The sequence below is a fragment of the Puma concolor genome, chromosome A2 (genome assembly GCF_028749965.1).
Source record: "Puma concolor isolate L17-30 chromosome A2, mPumCon1.1.hap2, whole genome shotgun sequence".
Classification (NCBI taxonomy): domain Eukaryota; kingdom Metazoa; phylum Chordata; class Mammalia; order Carnivora; family Felidae; genus Puma; species Puma concolor.
In genome coordinates, this window is record NC_141668.1 from 131,069,946 (window position 1) to 131,090,957 (window position 21,012).

Consider the following 21,012-nt stretch of genomic DNA (forward strand, 5'->3'; position numbering starts at 1 on the left):
TCTTCTTGTCACTTCCTAAGTCTTTAGAACCATCATTTTCACTGCCTCTCTACTATTCTCTCCAACTAAAACACCATAGCTTATCAGCATTTCCCTTTTGTTGGGTGTTTCCAACTGTTCTGCCGTATTTAAAAAAAAAGTCTGACACTAAACACGTGTGTGCCAACAGACTGTTTTCTTCTTTTCATTATGTCCTTTGCCCACATTCCCAGAAATGACATTAGTGGGTCATCATCCTATCAAGAATGTAGTAACCTTGACAGTTTCTCAAATTTACCCAAGAGTTATTAGAAAACACCATACCATGAGAAAAAACAACCCCCCCCCTCAAACATAACAAACACGATCCCCTACACCTCTGAGTATTTGTATGACATAATCATGGAGCCGACTGTGGAAACACGATGAGATGGGTTTGCATACGGCATCTGTGCCTCCAAATTCCGTATGTTCTAGAGGGTGATGCGTCAGTTACAATTATCATTAAGACACCACATCAAATCACTCTGAGTCTCTGAGTGAGAAAGCTATTCCACTTCCGGTTCTTTCTCAACAATGTCAATGAGAGAGTCTCAACTTGGTGCTAACATGTCTTGAACACCTTTCTAATGTTGCCTAATCCTCCCTTTCAACTAAAAAGACAACAGAACTCAGATACAGAACCTTCAACGGCCAAGTTAGAAATGCGCAAGGTTGTTTCATCTTCTCAGTGTCTCCTTTGATGATTATTTCTTATTTACGTTACTGCTGACAATCCATGGCCGCGATAGAAAAGTTTCCCCTAAAATAAATACACTAAGAGGGTGCCTGGGCGGTTCAGTGAGTTAAGCGCTCAACTCTTGATTTTGGCTCAGGTCATGATCTCACCGATGGTGAGCCTCACACTGGGTTCTGCCCTGAGGGCGGGGCCTGCTTAAGATTCTCCCTCTGCCCCTCCCCCACCTCTCTCTCAAAAATAAACGAATAAACTTAGAATGTGCAGAAATTAGAACCCTCATGCACTGCTAGTGGGGCTGTAAAATGGTGCAGCCACTTTGGAAAACAGTTCCCCAGTGCTGCAGAAGGCTAAACGCAGAGCCACCATGTGACCTAACAATTCCAGTCCTACGTATCTACCCTAAAGAAATGAAAACATACATCCACACGCAAACTTGTATACAAGGGTTCACAACAGCATTATTCATAATAGCCAAAGAGTCTAACCCCAAAGTCCACCAACTGATGAACGGACAAACAGAAGGTGGCATATCCATAAAATGGAAAATGATTTGCCAATTAAAGGAATGAAGTGGTGACATAACTATAGCATGGATGAACCTTAAACAAGTGAGAACCTTGCGGAAATACAGCAGACCGCATATTGATGATTCCATACACAGGAAAAGTCCACGAGAGGAAAATCCATAGAGACATAAAGCAGATTAGTGGTTACCAGGGACTAGGGGAAGAGGCAAATGTGGACTGATTGCTTACTGGGTGCAGGGATTCTTCTTTGGGTGAAGAACATATTCTGAAATTAGATGTGGTCATGGTTGCACAACTCTGCAAATAAACTAAAAACCACTGTCTTGTACACCTTGAAAGGGTATTTGGATTGTATCGCTATCAAGCTATTAATTAAGTAAATAAATCACTGATGTTTAATGACAATTTTTTTTTTTTAATGTTTCAGGTTAGCAATGGTAGTAGAGCCATATTATAAGAATAATGGCTCTGATGCGGGATTGCCTGCAGTTTGGAAAACATTGCCTCAACTGTCCTGGCTCAACCCCTCCCTGTACAAACGAAAAATGATATTCAGAGAAGGCTCAGAGGGAGAGCTGCCTCACCAGCTCCACACTGTCCGACACAAGGCGTCTCCTTAATCGTTAAAAGTCTCAGGAGTGTGACTTAATTAAACTTCAATTTCTGGAGTGTATAAATAATGAAATACGGCACTTATGTGTAGCGCTATTTACTTTGTAGCCTATTACTGCAAAACACACTGAATTACTAAAGCAAGTAATTGGTTGCACTCAGACCCTCTTTCCTGCTGTCTCTTGCTACCTCACTTACCAGGGCTTCTCCTGAACTGACAAACTAAATTAACTCAGATAAACCTGATGCTGTGATACAGACAAGCAGTGGAAGATTCGCAGAAAATCCCAGTTTAAAATACAGTCTGGGGCACAGGGATGCCTCATCGATTGGGCATCCAACTTCTGCTCACATCATGATCTCGTGGTTTGTGGGTTCGAGCCCCTTGTCGGGCTTGGTGCTGACAGCTCAGAGCCTGGAGCCTGCTTTGGATTCCGTGTCTCCCTCTCTCTCTGCCTCTCCCTCACTGACATTCTGTTTCTCTCTGTCTCTCAAAAATAAGGAAATAAATAAACATTAGAAAGAAAAAAAATTTGGGGCGCCTGGGTGGCGCAGTCGGTTAAGTGTCCGACTTCAGCCAGGTCACGATCTCGCGGTCCCTGAGTTCGAGCCCCGCGTCGGGCTCTGGGCTGATGGCTCAGAGCCTGGAGCCTGTTTCCGATTCTGTGTCTCCCTCTCTCTCTCTGCCCCTCCCCTGTTCATGCTCTGTCTCTCTCTGTCCCAAAAATAAATAAACGTTGAAAAAAAAATTTAAAAAAAAAAAAAAAAAAGAAAGAAAAAAAATTTTAAATACAGTCTAAAACCGTGCTGTTGGTAACTTGTTTTAAGAGGGAAGGAAATATAGAAATATTTGGGGCGGGGGGGAAGGGCAGAAGATGAATTTGAAGAAATCACATCTAGGGGAAGAATAGATTCCCTCCCAAGCGGAATCCTTCCAGATGAAACCATAGCTATTTGGAACCTGTAGAAGGCCTGCAGATGAGGCCAGAGTGGCAGTTTAGAAGTGGAAACACCTCGATTCAGCCCCTGGAAGGAGTCTGGTAATGGGTAATTATATCCACGTTACATGTTGGCAGTGAGAGGCACTAATAAAGTTCCCTGCAAACCACAGGTCTGGGAACACGTTCGTCCCCTGACAAAAAATTTCCCTGCTGGAGCTGTGAGTACAGCCTTCACTTAGAAACCCAGACATGACGCTGAGGACCGTGCTAACAGTTAAATCACTTTTAATGACCCATGGTTTGGAGTTAAATCAAGTATCATTAATCTTCCACGATAGGCAGAGAAGCTGACGTTTGCCTTGAAGCCATGCTATTATACGAATAGTGTGTACACAGTGCCAAAAAACTGCTGGGGGGGGGGGGGCAGTGCATAATACAATTATTTGATAAGTATGCTCAATTATGAATAACATATTTTTAGTTTGGATCACAATATCTAAAATATGGCTGTGCTCCTAAACAAAGTCTAGGTCCAATACATAGGAGATGTTCAAAGCCTGAAGTTGTCAATCTTATCTATATGTCTATATGTGTGCGTGTCTGCTTTTAGAAACTCTTGGACACATATACCTCCTTTATGGTGAGTAAGTGGCAGTGCAAGGATTCAGACTCAGGAAGCTGGACTTTGAAAAGCTGGAGCTTTTTATTTATTTTTTTGAGATTCTCTCAAAAAATTATTTCATCATTACGCTCTATTTGGAGCTATACACCAGTGATCTAGAAAAGGAGCCTGCTCCGGGCAAATAAACCCTTTATCTGTACTCAGGGCTCGACACTCAGTGATCTGAGCTTGGATAGGATTTTAGACCCCATCCATACACAGCCCCCACCCCAGGCAGGATGCTCAATGCACACCTTTACCAACTCTGCCTTCGTAACCCATGCATCCGCCATTACCTGACATCATGCACAAATGTATTTATACATATTCCTCTCCCTCTAAATCTGTGATACTGCCTGGACTAATTCTCATTTCATTTGTTCCCCTTATGATTGTTTCTGACACACAGGAGATTCTATTTCTCCACCTCCCTCTTCTTTTCAAATTAAGCTGTTATTGAGATGGCAAAATATGAACTAGCAGAGCTAGTTTGAGATAAATAAATGGCTGGTGACAGAGGGAAAAGAATGAGGATTACACATTGTGCAAATGGACACTTCTAGCCCATTTCCGAATAAAGAACATGAAACACCAACTTAAGGGGAGGAGAAATGGTCTCTCCATTTAATTTCCATCCTCCTAGGCCTCAGGCCAATAAGGGATTTTTAATTTTTATAATTTATATATTTTAACTTATTTTGTAAGTTATAAAAGGAATGCAAACATTCATCACAGAAAAAATTTTAAATACAGACAAGCCAAAGTGGGGGGGGGGCACCATAATTCCAATTCCATAGCCACTGTTAACATACAATGGAATAACCTTCCAGAGTTACATTCAATATATGTGAATGTGTATATAGAACTATGTAAATACATTAAAACATTTTTAAGGGATAAATTTTATAGCCTATTTTTCCCTTACAAATACGAAAAATCTTTGAAAATAAAGAGAGACTTTATCAAAGGATCTTCTTCAAAGGATTCTAGAAAGCAATCGAGTAGCTCAAATTGCAAGATCTGTTCCCGAGGACAGCATGGTGATAAGCAGTGTGACTTCAAAAGCACACGGGCCTGGCTTCAAATTCTTGGCTGCTCCATCTCAGGCAAATGCTTTAACCACCTCTAACCCTCAATTTCCACATCTGTAAAATGGGCATACTGATTATAGTGGACATCTGCTTCTGGTTTTGGTGTTTCTTACTAGCATCCATTTCCAAGAGTTTCTTTCTGATAAGAGCACCTTAATTGTCTTTTGGGGAAACCATTCCTTTTCTGCTCTCAGTCCATGAGGTTTGGAGGGGCTGATTCATCCACTCCCTAGGCAATGACATCAACAATCAGATATGCATGGGATCCATATCAGGTCAATAGAGGCAACTCTGGGACTCTCGTTGGACGAAGTTTTTCCCTTGGCAGTGACTGAAGGAGGAAAAGGTAAGCCCAGACCTGCTGGAATTCTCCAATGGAGAAACCCACGTGAGGGTGTGGCCCACACAGAAGGCAGCAGAGATTGAAGACAGAGGCAAGATGGCTAGAAATCCGGGATACACCTGTAAACTTTGCACTTTACAGCTGTTGGGTTTTTTTTTTTAAGTTTAAGAGAGTTTATTTTTTTTGACAGAGAGAGAAAGAATGTGAGTGGGGGAGGGTTGGCCGGAGGGAGGGAGGGGAAGAGAGAGAGAGAGAGAGAGAGAGAGAGAGACAGAGAGGGGGAGAGAGAGAATGAATGAATCTCAAGCAGGCTCCAAGCTCCGTGCAGAGCCTGACTTGGGGCTCAAACCCACGACCCTGGGACCATGACCTGATCAGAAATCAAGAGTCAGATGCTCAAGTGACTGAGCCACCCAAGGCGCCCATGCACCGATCCAGTAAACCCCCTTTTATGACTAAGTGGTATAAGCTGATGAGCTGAGACTCTAACTCTTGCAACAGAAAGTGTTCTGACCTATCCAGTAATAGTACCTCATAGGCTTTTAGGAAGGTGAAATGAAATAATGCGTGGAAGTGCTTCATACAGCAGCATGGCATATTTTAAGTCTTCATTAAATATTAGTTATTACCATCATCGTTATTATTAAATAACTTGAAATGTATAGGAAGCCTTTATTTTTCTCTATTTCAAATCCATGATAAAAACAGGCTAGGCAGAGCAGTAAAAAGCATATTACTTCAAGTATCAGTACTCTATCTTATTGCAGATCAGATTTGAAGGTTTTGTACACTTTTTAAACTCTAAATGTTTCTTCTAAAATGCCAATTTCCAATGCATTTCCAACTTCTCTTGTGTTTCTTCTAAACCAGCAATTTGGGGGCCCCTGGGTAGCTCAGTCAGACTCTTGATTTCCACTCAGGTCATGATCCCAAGGGTCGTGGGACTGAGCCCTGCGTCGAGCTCCAAGCTAAGCATGGAGCCTGCTTGAGATTCCCTCTCTCTCTAAAAAGGAAAAAAAAAAATATAATAAGGCAGGAATTCCTAACAACCCATTCTCCCTGAGGGGTAAAATCTGATACTCGAACATCAGAGCTTGTTACTTTAAGGCTGGCAGCCAGACAGCTGAGGTCCTTGTGAGTCTCACAAAACTGGAGGGAGGAAAATGCAGAGCCTTTTCAAGCTCAACTGGAGAGGCAGGCCCCTTGAATAGCAGCGACAGTGGACAAAATTCTGCATTTGGGTGCCCTGAGAACAACCTCCTAATTTCCATGCACGTGAACGTGAACGCTTCACTCACCCTCCACTTTTCTGAGCTGGCAAACAATAGCTCCCTGCCCTTGAGGAGACATCAAAGCTACAGAGAGCCACTATTCCAGGCTTGACACTCTCCAGATCAACAGTCCAACTGCCCGAGAGGCAGTCAAAATGATCCTCCCTAACCTACTCCTTCAGCTTCTACTGAGGATCAGAAGACTGGGGTTGGTGTATTATTTTTTTTTTTATGTTTATTTATGAGAGAGAGAGAGAGAGAGAGAGAGAGAGAGAGAGAGAGAGAGAGAGAGAGAGAAAGAGAAAATGAACATGAGCAGAGGAGAGGCAGAGACAGGGGGACAGAGGATCCAGGACTCGAACTCACGAACCACAAGATCGTGACCTGAGCCGAAGGCAGATGCTTAACCAATTGAGCCACCCAGGTGCCCCTGTATTATTTATCACATATGAAAGCTGAGTCTTGATTTCCTCAATTCATAATCCAAGAAAAGCCTGCCCTAATCTGCATCTGAGCCCTAGCTCCCGTTTGCTGAGAGTTTCTTGCGTGCTACATACTGTGCCAGCATTCTACCTGCGATAGTTCATTTCATCATTGAACTTAGGAGAAAGCCATGATTTGCCAAGGAGGAATAATTCAAAGCTAGACTGCCAGTGAGCTGGGTCTAGTTAAGATTCAGTTCCTGCCTAATAAACAACAGTGGATAATAACAGTACTTGGAACAATGAGTCATTTGTTGAGCGGCCACCATGAGCTAGCCCTGTGCTAGGTACTTTATGTACATTATTATTATCATTTTACCTCTTTGGACTTCAGTTTCCTTCCCTGTGAAAAGGGGTCGTGTTCTCCATTGTCTCTTACTTAATGTAAAGCTTGGATTCTAAATTGTACCGTGATGAATTTCTACTAGACCATTTCAGTCTGTCTGTTGCCAAAAGAGGTTGGGGGGGGGGCATAGGCAAACATCAAAACATCACCTTCATATATATCAAAGTCACTCTTTGCTGGCACAAAATCAAGGAGTCCCAATAAAGGCATCAAGTCAAGAAATTCCTCTTTCCAGGGGCAATTTTTAGAATTTCATGATCTGGAATATATCAAGTGCTGGGGAAGATTTGGAAAGGAACACAAAAGGAATTTCCTCTTCAACAGAAATCTCTTATTTTCTCTTTTCTAAGAAATATTTTAAATGGTAGTAAAATACATAACATATATAATTCTTCTATTTTCTTGCAGTGAGATAATGTGAAGGGAGGTATCTCCAAAGGGAAAAACAAAATCTGTTGTCAAATTTTCTTCCAAAGAATCTCATCTGTGAATGTGTATGGGGATAAGAGTCACTATAGCTACTATTTACTGAACTTAGTGAAGGTGTTAAAAGCAGTAGCTACGTATCGAAATTAGTCAGAACTCCTTGGTGGTAAGTGACAGAAACTCAATTCATGGATTCTAGGAAAGGGATGAAACAACATGGCCAGCAAGGGGCAGAAGCTGGCCTTGGGAACAACATTAGGCCTCGCCCCCCACCCCCATTGCTCTGTGTAGTTTCTCACTTCGGGTTCATGTACTCTCAGTGCACACCAGCTTTCTCCACATGGCAGAAACATGGCTGTCAATCCTGAATTTCATACCTTACTCTTAGCCACTAGAAACAGTTTGCCATTATACTGTCTCTGCTCCAATTTTTTAAATCCCTAAGAAAGGGTCTAATTTGGCCCAAGAACCTATTTCTGAATCACCTGCCAACTGGGACAAGGTTGAAGGCACAAAATGGTTGCTCTATGGTGTGGTGGACATTCATATCCTATGTGCTCCCTGCAACCATTCCCCTTTCTCTCCATCAACAGCAGCGGATTTTGATCTAAAGAACCATCTGGTTTGGGCAAGATGATTTTGGATAAAAATGCCAGAAACCTCAACTCCAAAGTATGTAACTAGAGGGCCCAAGACAGGGCAGGAGTCAGGATTCGCTGACTCAGCGATGTCCTCAAGGATCCATATTCTCCTTTCTATTCTACTGCTCACAGTGATGGCTTCATCCTAAAGGTGCTTCTACAAGAATCATGGTAGTAACTAGGACTATTCATTTCCTTGTCCATATCTAGCACATGGAGTCTTTCATCTAATAATATAAAATATGTCCGTCGATTTGGTCAACTTGGGTCAGGTAACACCTGTGGACCAATAACCATTGCCAAGAAATGAATTTATTGAATGTTTCAGTCCTAGATACATGCAGTTCATACCATGAAAGTGGTGGGGCCTGGCGTAGACCATCTCCTGGAGGTATGTATGGTCCACCCACAAACTGCAAGGGGTGGGAGGAATATAGGTTGGAGCCAATCATAAGATCTACCATATCACCTTCCCCAGGTGGTTTGGGTGGTCATGCCCTCATCTCTAACTCAGGCGTTGGGTTTTGCTCGGTTTCAGTCAAGTAGTCAATCCTATCCTACCCCTCCACTCCTTTCCAGTCCCTCCTCCATACCACAGGCATTTAAGCCAATCAAAGTCAGTGAGATGCGAAAAAACTGGGGCTTGGGAACCAAAAAAATTCTCTCTCCCTAACAGGTAAGGGAAGGAAGCTATAATGGTCCAGGTAGTAATGTTTAGCTTAACACAGAGACGGTTACATATGGAAATATGTATATGTGTAAATAAGTAGGCTAGTATTAACACAAACATGTTTTACTCTGTCAGCTGTGAAGGTCTAAAAGAAATGGTATCCCAGTAGCAACCAGCATGCCTCATACCCAGATCTTGGTTTCGAATACCAGGCTCCAATAAGAGGAATCAGGGCCCTTTGAAGAAATGGCTGATTCAAAAAATGAAGCAGAAAAATATACAAGACGAGCCTGGGGCATCCTGGAGGGCCAGAGAGTAAGGAAATGCTCAAAAAACTAGAAATGAAAACAAAAACCAAAAACACACTGATGGGATTATGTCAAAGAAGAACAGAGGCCAAGTGTAAGAGCTCCTGATGGCCAATAAAGAAACAATTCCAGCAACAAAATAGTCCTACTGGCTTGTAACTCAACGTATAAAATAAATATCCACAGGCTCATAGTGATATAATGACTAAATACATTAATAAATGGAGGAGAAGAATCAAATCTCCCCTGCAGGACAATTTCAAATAATTTATATAGATACTCTACCTTCAAGGAGGGAGAGAGAGCATCGCTTCCCACTCTTCAGGTGTGTGGGCTGTGCATAAACTTCCTTCTAAATTTCACAGTATGGAAAGGGAGTGGGGGGAAGGGCAAGCTGCCAGTAGAAAAACCTGAACAAACAAACACCACCTGTCCCAGGTGATGAAGGCCGATAATAGCAGTCATAAATCATGTCGATAGCGTATACACTTGATATGATGTGATGGAAATGGTACTTTACCTCTCGGCTATCCTCCCAATAACCCATAACTTAGTACTATAATGAGTAAAGCATTAGACACATTCCAATAGTGGGGCATCCTACAAAATATCTGACCTTGTCAAAACTCTCAAGGTCACCAAAAACAAGGAAAGTCTGAGAAACTGCCACAATAAAGAGGAGCCTAAGGACATATGACAACTACATGTCATGTGCTATCCTGGCTGGGATCCTGGAACAGAAAAGGGACATTCTATAAAAACTAAGGAAATGTAAAAAAAATGAAACACTAGTAATAATGTATACTATTAATTCATTAATTATAATATACTACTGTAAGGTTTTAATGATGGAGGAAACTGGGTGCAGGGTATTGGGAAACCCTGTACTACTTTCTCAGTTTTTCTAAAAATCCCAAACTGCTCTAACAATTAACATCTATTGGAGAGCCCATGTGGCTCAGTTGGTTAAATGTCCAACTCTTGATATCTGCTCAGGTCATGATCTCAGGGTTCATGGGTTTGAGCCCTGCATAGGGCTCTGCACTGACAGCATGGAGCCTGCTTGGGATTTCTCTCTCCCTCTCTGCCCCTCCCCTGCTCATGCTCTGTCTCTCTCTGTCTCAAAAATAAGTAAAAACATTAAAAAGAAATAAATAAACTTAAAAAAAAATTTTTTTAAGAAAAAAGAACCCCTCTCTTTTAAAGATTTTATAATTAAAGATCTTTATAATTAAAGATCCTCACTATGCTTCTCATTGTTCTTCACTATGAGATTATTTTGAACATTATTAAATATGTAATTTACTCATATAAGTAAAATCTTAGCATAGTGCTGGCACAAGGTGGGTGCTGAATTCATTCATTAGGTCATTTGACAAATATGTATTGAGTACCTGCTAGGAGATCACTCTGTTCTAGGTGGCAAGGTGCAGTGATTAATAAGACATGAAGTGTACATTGTAGGGAAGGAGCAAATAAAATAGAATGTTCATATAATAACGCAAGCTATAAAACAACAACAACACGAACCAGGGTAAGGGTGTAGAGAATGGTGGGAAGGGTCCTTTTTTCTAGAGCAGCTGGGAAGACCCGTCTGAGAAGAAAACACGAAAGCATAGTTTGAAAGAAGGGAGCTAGCAACCCAAGGATGTGAGCAAAGAATATTCCAGCACAGAGAACAAGTAAAAAGTGCTGAGGCAGGAATGAGCTGAGGGTATCTGAAGGCTAGTGTGGCTGAAGCAGAGTGGTAGAAAATGATGTCAGAGACCTAAATGGGGCTGAAATCAGACAAGGGCTTGAAGGCCGGACTAAGAAACTGAATTTTCTCATGGTGACAAGAAGTCTGTCACCGAAGGGCTTTCACCAGCAAAGACCTGATGTGGTCTGCCATCTTTAACATTATCCCAGCAGCTATACAGAAAACAAACTGTAGAGGGTGCTAGAGTGGAGGGATGCCAACCCGATCCTGTGCTGCTGTGGAGATCCACGTGTAAAAGATGGTGGTTAGAAGCCAGTGGTAAGCATGGCAGCAGTAGAAAAGGTGAGAGTGGGGGTATTTTTTTTTTTTTACTTTTTTTTTGGGGGGGGGGTTTATTTAGTTTGAGAGAAAGAATGCGTGTGCACAAGTGGGGGAGGAGGAGGGGGAGAGAATCCCAAGCGGGCTCTGCACTTTCAGCACAGAGCCCAACATGGGGTTCCATCTCACGAATCATGAGATCATGACCTGAGCCCAAATCAAGAGTTGGACACTTAACTGACTGAGCCCACCCAGGTGCCCCAAGAGGGGGCATATATTTTGAGATTGAACCAGAATGGCTTGCTGATCGATACAAGGCGGAATCATGGACCAATCCACAAAAATGAATGTGAACAGAATCAAGACTCAGCAGTACAGAATATCACAGACAGTACCTTCAACGTGTCGTGGCGCTACCAGACAATTATAGGATCACCGCAGTGTTGGCATTTTGCTCTGTAACACCATGCTGCTTAAGTGAGACCTTTATTCAGGCTTGAACCCTCTGAGAAGACTTATCTCAGACACCAAAGGGAACCACAGGAAATGGTGTCTCTTGACGAGCGAGTAAACATGCTTCCTCTCACTGGGGCAGCCAGGGCGGCTGCCAAGTGTAACGTGTTTCTCTATTGTCTCCCCACCCCCATCCCTCCCAAATTCTGGGAGGGCACCAACTCCTTTCACCACTGTACAATGAGTGCCTGGTCCAGAATATACGTGCAATAAACATTTGCTGAATGCAATAAAGAATAAAATGGCAGGGGACCTCTGCAGAGTTTAGAGTAGTGTAGAAACCATATTTTAAGAGAGAAAACAGCAATATCCAGGCTAGTGCAAGAATAAAAAGAATAAAGTTCAGGAGAGGGTTGAGATTGAGTAATCAGTAAGGGTTCTAGGCTACAGCCAATAAATGAGAAACTGATTTTGCAAGAGATGGCACACAGGGCCTAGCAAGAGCCATTGTTGGGATTTCACAGCTAAACTGGATGATCTCATCACGGGATCATCAAATGTCAGAGCTGGAAGAGATTTTGGAAAACTTTTGGATTGACGTGCTCAGTTCACAGATGAGGAAATTAAGGTGAAATGGCTTGGGGACTAGAACCCAATTTTCTGGCCTCGAGATGCCAAATTCTTTTCTACATTGCACTGATTAGCAGTGCTATTCAACTGCCTTTAGCATACGTAGGCTCACAGAGGAGGTTTTCAGAAGCAAACTGGAGAGACAGTCGTCTAAAGTTTACTCTCCAGTAAAATTCTTTTTGGAATTCATTTCCATGAAAACCAAATCATCCTTCATGAGCAACTCTTCCTCTTATCATTCAGTGAAAATAAGGTAGCCCATCGTGATTCTCTTTTTGACATGGCTGCCAGGAAGCTTAAAGCTAAATTTAATACTTAATCCTCATAACAATGGTGGCTCAGTTTTTGACAAACAGTGCTTATTTCCTCCTCTTTTTTATGACTTTTCATTTTTTATGATGATTTCAATGGCCTTATTATATATGTTTTTTTTTACTGAAAGTCATCTCAAATTCTCTATGGAAGTCAGCCAGGTATAAATCACCAATAAACCAAAACAAAAGGAAGATTTCATTTCTCTTGTGTGCTTGGAACTCCTACTTAGATCGTGGTATCCATTTTCAGATCCCACCCCTGACCTAAAAGCTTAGACCTTACCTCCGGGCTTTATATTTATAGAGAGGAGAGGCCACCGCAGGACAGATTGCATACAAATGACTAGTTATAAAATTGTAGGGTCTGTCTGCTAACTAGGCAAGTCCCTGGAAACTTCTCTGAAATGAAAACAAGATGTGGAAGGAGAGGGCTATGTTTCCTGCGCTGACGTGGCAGAACTTCACTTCCAACAGTACCCTGGGGGAGGCAAGGCAGCCGGGTCCACGGATGGTCAGCAGGTGGTGGACTGTACCACATCCAACTGCAAGCTTGCTCTCACTACTCCCCAGGCCCGAGAAATGAGATCACGTAACCTTCATCTCTTCTGGATTCTAGCCACATAACGAGATTAAAGCACCCAATTTCTAAAAACACGAGGCTTTCTTTTCCCTCCCTAAAATGAAATTCCTTCTAAACCACAAAAATTTAACCCAAGCAGGATTAGGAAAGCAATAAAGGAGCCCATGCAGAGATCTTTCCTTCTGCTCCCTCAGTGTCTCAGAATCTTCTGTCGCCATTTCTGTCCAGGTAGTAAAAAAAAAAAAAAAAAAAAAAGTTATTACGTCCCAGAAAATGTCAACTTCTCCAGAGGACACTAGACTTTCATCTTTATGCATTTGAGCTTGAGACTTCTGGTGGCTTTTTTGTTTTCCACTCTGCCCTGAGTTTTTAAATTTTGTTCTATATTCCTATGGTGTTGGCCATGACTTCCATGATGATATAAGAGATATGTTCAAAAAGAAAAATGGCTTCAGGATCTACTGCTGCTCATGGAAATAGTCCTTTCCTAAAACATCCATCTGGATTCTGTTCATGATCTCTTCCTAGTCAGAGCCAATTTGTTCAGATAGAGACAAGAAGATGCTGTCCCATGTTCCCAATACCTTGAAGAATGAGACCACTGTAAAAAATCTATGATGTTTCTTTAGAAAAATCTCAGAAAAACTTATGACACACAGGCAAGACTAGTTAGCATAGGACATCAGCATAGCAGGTAAGAATGTACTGGGCCCAGGCTGCCTGAATCTTCATCCTTATCTATCACACGTGATCTATGAACCTTGAACAGGCGGCTGAACGGTGTGCATTACCTTCCTTAACTGTAAAATGGGGGTGATATTAGTGCCTACTTCGTAGAGCAGGCTCTCAAACGCTGGTGTGTGTTAGAAACAATAGGAGGGCTTGTTAGAACATGGATTACTGACCTCATCCCAAGGGATTCTGATTTCATGGGGCTAGGGTGGGGCCTGAGAATCTGCATTTCTAACAAGGCTCCAGGTGACACGGCTGCTGCTGGTTCAGACTGCACTTTGAGAACCACTGTCATAGGGTTGCGGTGTGGTTGACATGGTTAATATATGCACGGTATATGTCAACAATGACTATCTTTACATACCCCTGTGAGCACTGTACCTGGCAAAAGGTTATTAGCTATGTTAAATGGTGTCAATTATTATTGATGTAAAAGTTGTCCCATCCACTACAAATCATAGTAAACTTGCAGTTGAACCTTAACATAATACATTCTAAGAAACCTCAGTTCCTAACAGATATAGCCTTAAAGTATGCATACATTCATAAAATGCCGTAAATGGCTCTAACGGCTTAAAAGCGACTCTGTAGATCATTGGGGTTTTTTTTCCCCCCTCTAAAACTTGTCACTACCCATCTGTACATTTATTATGAGGCAGAAGAGAAACAAAAGCTGACACAGCTACTTCTTGAGGTTTTGTGTCTATTCTCTTACAGTAAAAGCGGCAAAACAGATTTAGTCATTACGGCCAAAAAGAATTCTTCAACTCATTTCAAGTAATTAAGGAGTCCAGCACACGCAGACGCAGCAACAGCAGTTACAAACATCACCAGCTTCCAAAGGGCAGAGGAAACAGACTCGCTGCAAGGGGATTGTTAAAAAAGCTCTCCACAACAAAGGAAATGAACGCAAATCCCTAACCTGGGGGCGGTCCAGCAACCCTGAGGACAAAGATAAAACGCTCCGATGAAAAGCTGTGGCGGGTTAAACTCCACGCAGAGAAAGAGAATATCAAACATAATGTCAAAGGTTAAGATGTTTTGCTTGTAAGACACTTGGACCGTACTTAAGTCTGAAACACAACGAGGAACAGGGAAACCGTCACTCTATTTTGCCCGTGCCACGCCACGCTCCTTCCAAGAAGAAAACTTTTTAATAAACTTAGGTCGAGTGCCTCTTCTGTTCTAAGCACAGGGCGATTCAAGGTTCAATGAGAGGCAGCTAGTCTTCGGTAAACATCTAACTTTTCCAACTGAATTACATCTAAGTTTTTGGTATATATATAAAAAAAATCCTCCAGTGAAACATGAGAATTAGATAAAGCATTCTTGCATCGTGATGGCTTTTGAAAGATTAAACAAAGGGCGCACGTTTGCAAGAATGCAAACACACGCCTTGCCCTGACTGTTAAGAAATGTAATATATAAGCCACCCTCCCTGACACTTCTCTTTCAAAAATGTACGTGATCAACAGCACTGGGCTGTCAACAGGACTCCACGAAGGTGGCTCTTACTTTCCAGCGGAGCAAGAAACAGAAGTGGGCAGCCCGCGGGTGAACTTGGGAGTCCGTCCCTCCAGCCCAAAGCCTCCCCTGGACTCGGCACCGGCTGAGGGAGTGAGACACGGGTCCCAGAGGGGATTCTGGGGCTGCCACGACTCACCTCGCCAACTTCTCCAGGCTCGCGGCGCCCCGGCGGCCGGCTCGGGGGCGCGGACGCGGGGGCCGGCGCCGCCGAGCGCGCGGACCGGCCCCCGGGAAGGCGCCCGGGCCCGGGAGGCGCGCGGGGGCCGGCGCGGGGTGGCGCTGCGGGGCGGACGCGGGGCGCGCGGGCGGCGCGGGGGGCTCGGCGCGGCCGGCGCGCAGAGACAGCAGCGCGAGCAGCAGCGCGGCCAGCGCGAGCAGGAGCAGCGCCGCCGCCTTGCTGCGGAGCTTCATGGTGCGGCGCGGCGGCGGCCGTCCCCGGGCGGCGCGGCCCCTCTGCGCATCGCTGCGCGCCGGGCGGCTGCGGCGGGGCCAGCGCAGTAGAGCGGGGCGGCCGCCTCCTCTGCCCGCCCGCCGGGGACTGGGGTCCGGGCGGCCGGCCGGCGGGCGGGCGACGAAGGAGGAGGAGGAGGACGAGGAGGGGGCGGGAGGGAAGGAGGAGGCGCGAGCGGGGCTCGAGGAGGAGCGGCCCGCGTCTACCGTACTGTGTGGAGTAGCCGCCCGTTCGCCCACCCGGCAGCCGCCGGGAGACTGGCGCTTCGGCTTCAGGTAGGGCAGCCTCAATACCTCTTCATTCATTCATTCATTCATTCATTCATTCATTCATTCATTCATTCTTTAATCCATCCTTCCATCTACTCGTCCATCCATCCATCCATCCATTCATTCCCTCCCTAACCATTCCATTTCCTCCCTCATTCGGTCGGTCACTCACTCACTTACCCTCCGGTTGCATCTGATTATTGTATGCTTTCTCCCCATCATTTATTTTTATCCGTCTTTCCACACACCCGTGCACCTATTTATACACTTCCATTCAGGCAGGGGCATCTCTGTTCTGTTTGCCCAATGCAGGGCCTGGCACTTGGTGGATATCTGTTGGATCAAATCACTCCAGGTCCACGTAGTCTAAAGAAGTCATAGAAAAAATTTCAAAGTCTGGGTTTAAAATCTGACTCAGTCTCCTACTGGCTTAGTGATCCTGAGCAAGTTGCACAATTAGAACCTTCATGTCCTTACATGCAAACTGGGAATGATAATACTGCTCTCCACAGCGGCAGTATTATCATTAAATTTAAAAACACATTCAAAGAAACTAGCACAGTACCTGGCTCACAATAGGTGCCCAATAAAAGCTCTGTGATAATCACTACAATAAAACGTAGCTTATCATAAATATGTAAATGCAAATATTTTTTCTCTCTGACACAGATTTGAGATAGAGTAATACTTTACCCCCAACGTACAAATAGAGTCTTGTGAGACATTCACAGCTATAGTCACCAGATTAAGTTTTAGAACTTTCAAACTATTCTTTCAGGGCATCTCCAGTCACAAATCGGAAGCATGAGGACACAAAGTGTTATTATTCACTATGAACTGCCAGCCAATGTTCTATTAACTCTCTTTTCAGCATGGCCAAAGAAGATCAGTTATAACAATGTCTCTGAGTTTCTACCAGATTCCATGTTGACTTATAGATCATTAATTAAAAAAAAAAAATTTAATGTTTATTTATTTTTGAGAGAGAGAGACAGACAGAGCCTGAGTGGGGGAGGGACAGAGAGGGGGAGAGACAGAATCTGAATCAGGATCTAGGCTTCGAACTGTCAGCTCAGAGCCTTATGTGGGGCTCGAACTCACGAGCTGTGAGATCATGACTCGAGCTGAAGTCGGCCGCCCAACCAACTGAGCCACTCAGGCACCCCATAAATCATTTCAAAGTCAATTATATTCTGGGTAGCCTGGATTGCTCAGTTAGTTTAACTCCCCACTTCAGCTCAGGTCATGATCTCACGGTTCGTGGGTTCAAGCCCTGCATCGGACTCTGTGCTGACAACTCAGAGCCTGGAGCCTGCTTCTGATTCTGTGTCTCCTTCTCACTCTCTGCCCCTCCCCCACTCACTCCCTGTCTCTCTCAAAAATAAACATTAAAATTTTTTTTCTTAAATTCAATTACATTCTGAATCATTCTTATATTAACATTATATTTTAATTATTTGGGATCCCATTGTATTTAAAATTTTAGGAATGAGAATGTTTACTAACCTGGAAACTCTTCAAAGCAGGCACCACGGAAATGGCAGAGTGCAAGGTCAAGCGTAGGCTACCATTGGTTCTCTATGAGGGTGAGGTACCATTCCAATAGGAGGCATCTGGAAATGTGAAAAGGATGTTTTGGGTTGTCACAATGATTGGCTGGTTCTACTGTCATATGCTAACCCTCTTACAATGCTCAGGACACAATAGCACAACAAGAATTGTCCTGGGCCAAGTGCCGACATGGACGCCTTGCGGAGAAATGCTGAGCTATGCTAAAGCTTGGTGTATAGGCCTTTCAGATTTAGAAATGGCCACCGTCATGTTGCTATGTGGCCCAGTGAAGCAAAAACTCCCATATTCTGTCTTACTGCCTCCCTTCTTCCTCAAGGAGGACACATACAACAAGGATAAAATAGGGACAATGAAGTAGCACCTGGGGTTTTAGCCTCAAACACCAGAATGGAACTTGGGATAATTATGCTTGACCAAACAGAGGACTTAATTTTCTTAAACTCTACTGACTTACCTCCTTCTCCTAAATCCATACTCAACTTTTGGATTTCACTGCTCTGATTGGCAGAGAAGTACAACTTCTGACATCATGAAAAAGGGGTTCCAGACTCCATATCTATCTATGGCTCACACAACTTCTCACTTGGATGTTTAATACACAAAATGCTTGTTTATTTGACCCCCACCCTCACTCCTGAAATCTGTTTCTCCTCCTGGAGTTTTGATATCTCTAGACACTTAGTTGCTCAAGCCAGAAATTAGGTGGCAGTCATCCTTGATTTCTCTGTTTCCCTCACCTCCTGCATTAGTTACCTATCATCTATTATTAGTTATTATTATCTGTTGTTCATAACAAACTACTCCCAAATTTGGTAGCATAAGATAATGCACATACTATCTCATCATTTCTGTGTGTCAAGAATCCAGAACACCTTAGGTAGGTCCTCTGCTTCACAAGCTCTCACAGGGCTGCAATAAAGTGTTGGCTCAGAACTGTGGTCTCATCTGAAGGTTCAACTGGGAAGGATCCACTTCTAAGCTCCCGTACATGGTTGCTGGAAGAATCCAGTTTCTTTCTGGCCAATGAACTGAGAGTCTCAGTTCCTTGCTATCTTTTGGCCAGAGGATGCTCTCTGTTCCTTGTTGGGTGACCCTCTCTATCAGCAAAAGCCTAAGCCTGTAAGAAGAGTCAGAGGTAGGATGCAGCAATACAAAAGTCACAGTCTTTTATAACCTAATTTCAGAAGTGACATTCTGTCACTCTGTCTTATTCTTCTTGCTAGAAGCAAGTCATTACATCTCATTCATACTCAAGAGGAGAAGATTACACAAGGGTTTGAATATCAGGAGGCCAGGATTATTGGGAGTCATTTTAGAAGGCTGCCTTTCTCACCTCCCATATCCAGAGAACGAGCAAATTCTGTCAAAGCTACTTCTAAAATCTGATTGCCATCTGTCCCCCTCTCTCCTTCTGAATTGCCAATCATGATTGCCTGACAAGACCAAATGTTGATAAATTCGTAATAGCCTCATTCCTACCATATTCCATATAAATTGTGACAACTCCACTCCCCACCCCCCAGTCTCCACCCCTGTTACATGATGCGGCTATTTTACAGCCTACATGCAATAGCAATTACCTTCTAATTATTCTCCTTGTTTCTTCCCATGCCTTCTTCCAAGTTTTAAGACAGGACGACTTTTTTTAAGAAACATAAATTGAATCTTATTTGTCCCCTGTCTAAAACTCTGCAGTGATTCTTCATGGTTCTTTGAATAAGTCTGAACTCCTTACCATAGCATCTAAATCCAGCATGATCTGGCCCCTGACTGCAGCTCCAACTACATCCATCCTGGGGCTCCTTCCAGCTCCAGTGCCTTTCCATCAAGGCCTCTACCATTCCTGGATTTTCCTTGCTTCAGTGTCTTTGTGCTTGCGGTTCCTTTTGCTGAATCCAGGCTCTGGAAGGCACTTCAATATTTAGATCTTGGCCTAAAGCCACCTCCTTAGCAAGACTATTGCGGACTTCCTTTTTTTTTTATTTTTTTATTTTTTTTTTAACGTTTATTTATTTTTGAGACAGAGAGAGACAGAGCATGAATGGGGGAGGGTCAGAGAGAGAGGGAGACACAGAATCTGAAACAGGCTCCGGGCTCTGAGCAGTCAGCACAGAGCCCGACACGGGGCTCGAACCCACACACCGCGAGATCGTGACCTGAGCCGAAGTCGAACGCTTAACCGACTGAGCCACCCAGGCGCCCGGAGGACTTCCTTTTTTAAGGAGATAGTGTTCCTCTTATTACTATTTGCCCATTTTGTTTCCTATACAACACTTACTACCAATTGTATGTGTGTGTATACATACATAGACGCACACACATACACATATATGAACACACACAGATACACATTACACATACACATATATGTTTATATGTTTCCAAGTGATTATTTATGGACAGTTATATATATATGTATATACACATGCATATATTTTAAGAGAAGGAGAGAGAGAGATTGAGCAGGGGAGGGGGCAGAGGGAAAAAGAGAGAGAGAGAGAGGGAGAGAGAGAGAGAGAGAGAGAGAGAGAGAGAGAGAATCTTAAGCAGGCTCCACGCTCAATGCAGAGACCAACATAAGGCTCAATCCTACTACCCTCACATCATGACTTGAGCTGAAATCAAAGTTGGACAGTCAACCGACTGAGCCACCCAGGCACCCCTAGCATATATAGTTCTTAATTGTATAACTGGATATACCACAAAAACCAAGATATAGAACTTTTCTAACATCTCAGAAGACTCTTTATGCCCTCTCCCAGGGGTTACATTCAAGGATAATAATTACTCTAGCTTCTATAATCATAGATTAATTTTGTCTTCTCTTTGAAACATTATATAAATAGAACTATATGATATGTATGCTCATTCAACATATTGTCTGTGAGGTCAATTCATGTTTTTCCATGTATCAGTTGGTTTGCTTGTATATATGTTGGTTTGTTTGATGGGTAATATTCCATTATATGAATATACCATAGCTTATTATTTTTTACTCATTTTACTATTTTTATTTTATTCATTTTTACTATTGAGATAATGAAATTATTTCCAGCTATTATGAACATTTTGTACAAATCTACTGCTGGACATAAACACACATCTCTTTTGAGTATGTGTCCTAAAGTGGAATTTCTGGGTCATACGGTGGGCATTTATTTAGTTTTAGATGCTGCCAAATGGTTTCTGAAAATGGTTGTACCAATCTGCCCTCCCAATAGCACTCCAATTTACTCCACATCCCCACCTATACTTGATCTTGTGTGCTAATCCAGTTTTAGCCATGCTGGTGAGTGTGTAGAATCTTGTGTTACAGTCTGAATTCTCATTTCCCTTGAGCACCTTTTACATATTTATTGATGATTTGGGTATCTTCTTTTGTGAAGTGCCTCTTTGGGTCTTTTGCTTATTTGGGGGTGGGGGTTAGGGC

At 43.2% G+C, this 21,012-nt stretch overlaps 1 protein-coding gene across 1 annotated transcript in view; it reads right to left on the reverse strand.

Annotated features, from left to right (window-relative positions):
• The window catches only part of GXYLT2 (glucoside xylosyltransferase 2), a 96,442-nt gene extending 80,605 nt beyond the window's left edge, over nt 1–15,837 (reverse strand). The window contains exon 1 of the mRNA XM_086697588.1: nt 15,427–15,837. Coding sequence (XP_086553714.1) covers nt 15,427–15,701 — 275 coding nt within the window. The 5' untranslated portion in view covers nt 15,702–15,837. The remainder of the gene's footprint in view (nt 1–15,426) is intronic.
• Between the last annotated feature and the right edge of the window lie 5,175 nt (nt 15,838–21,012).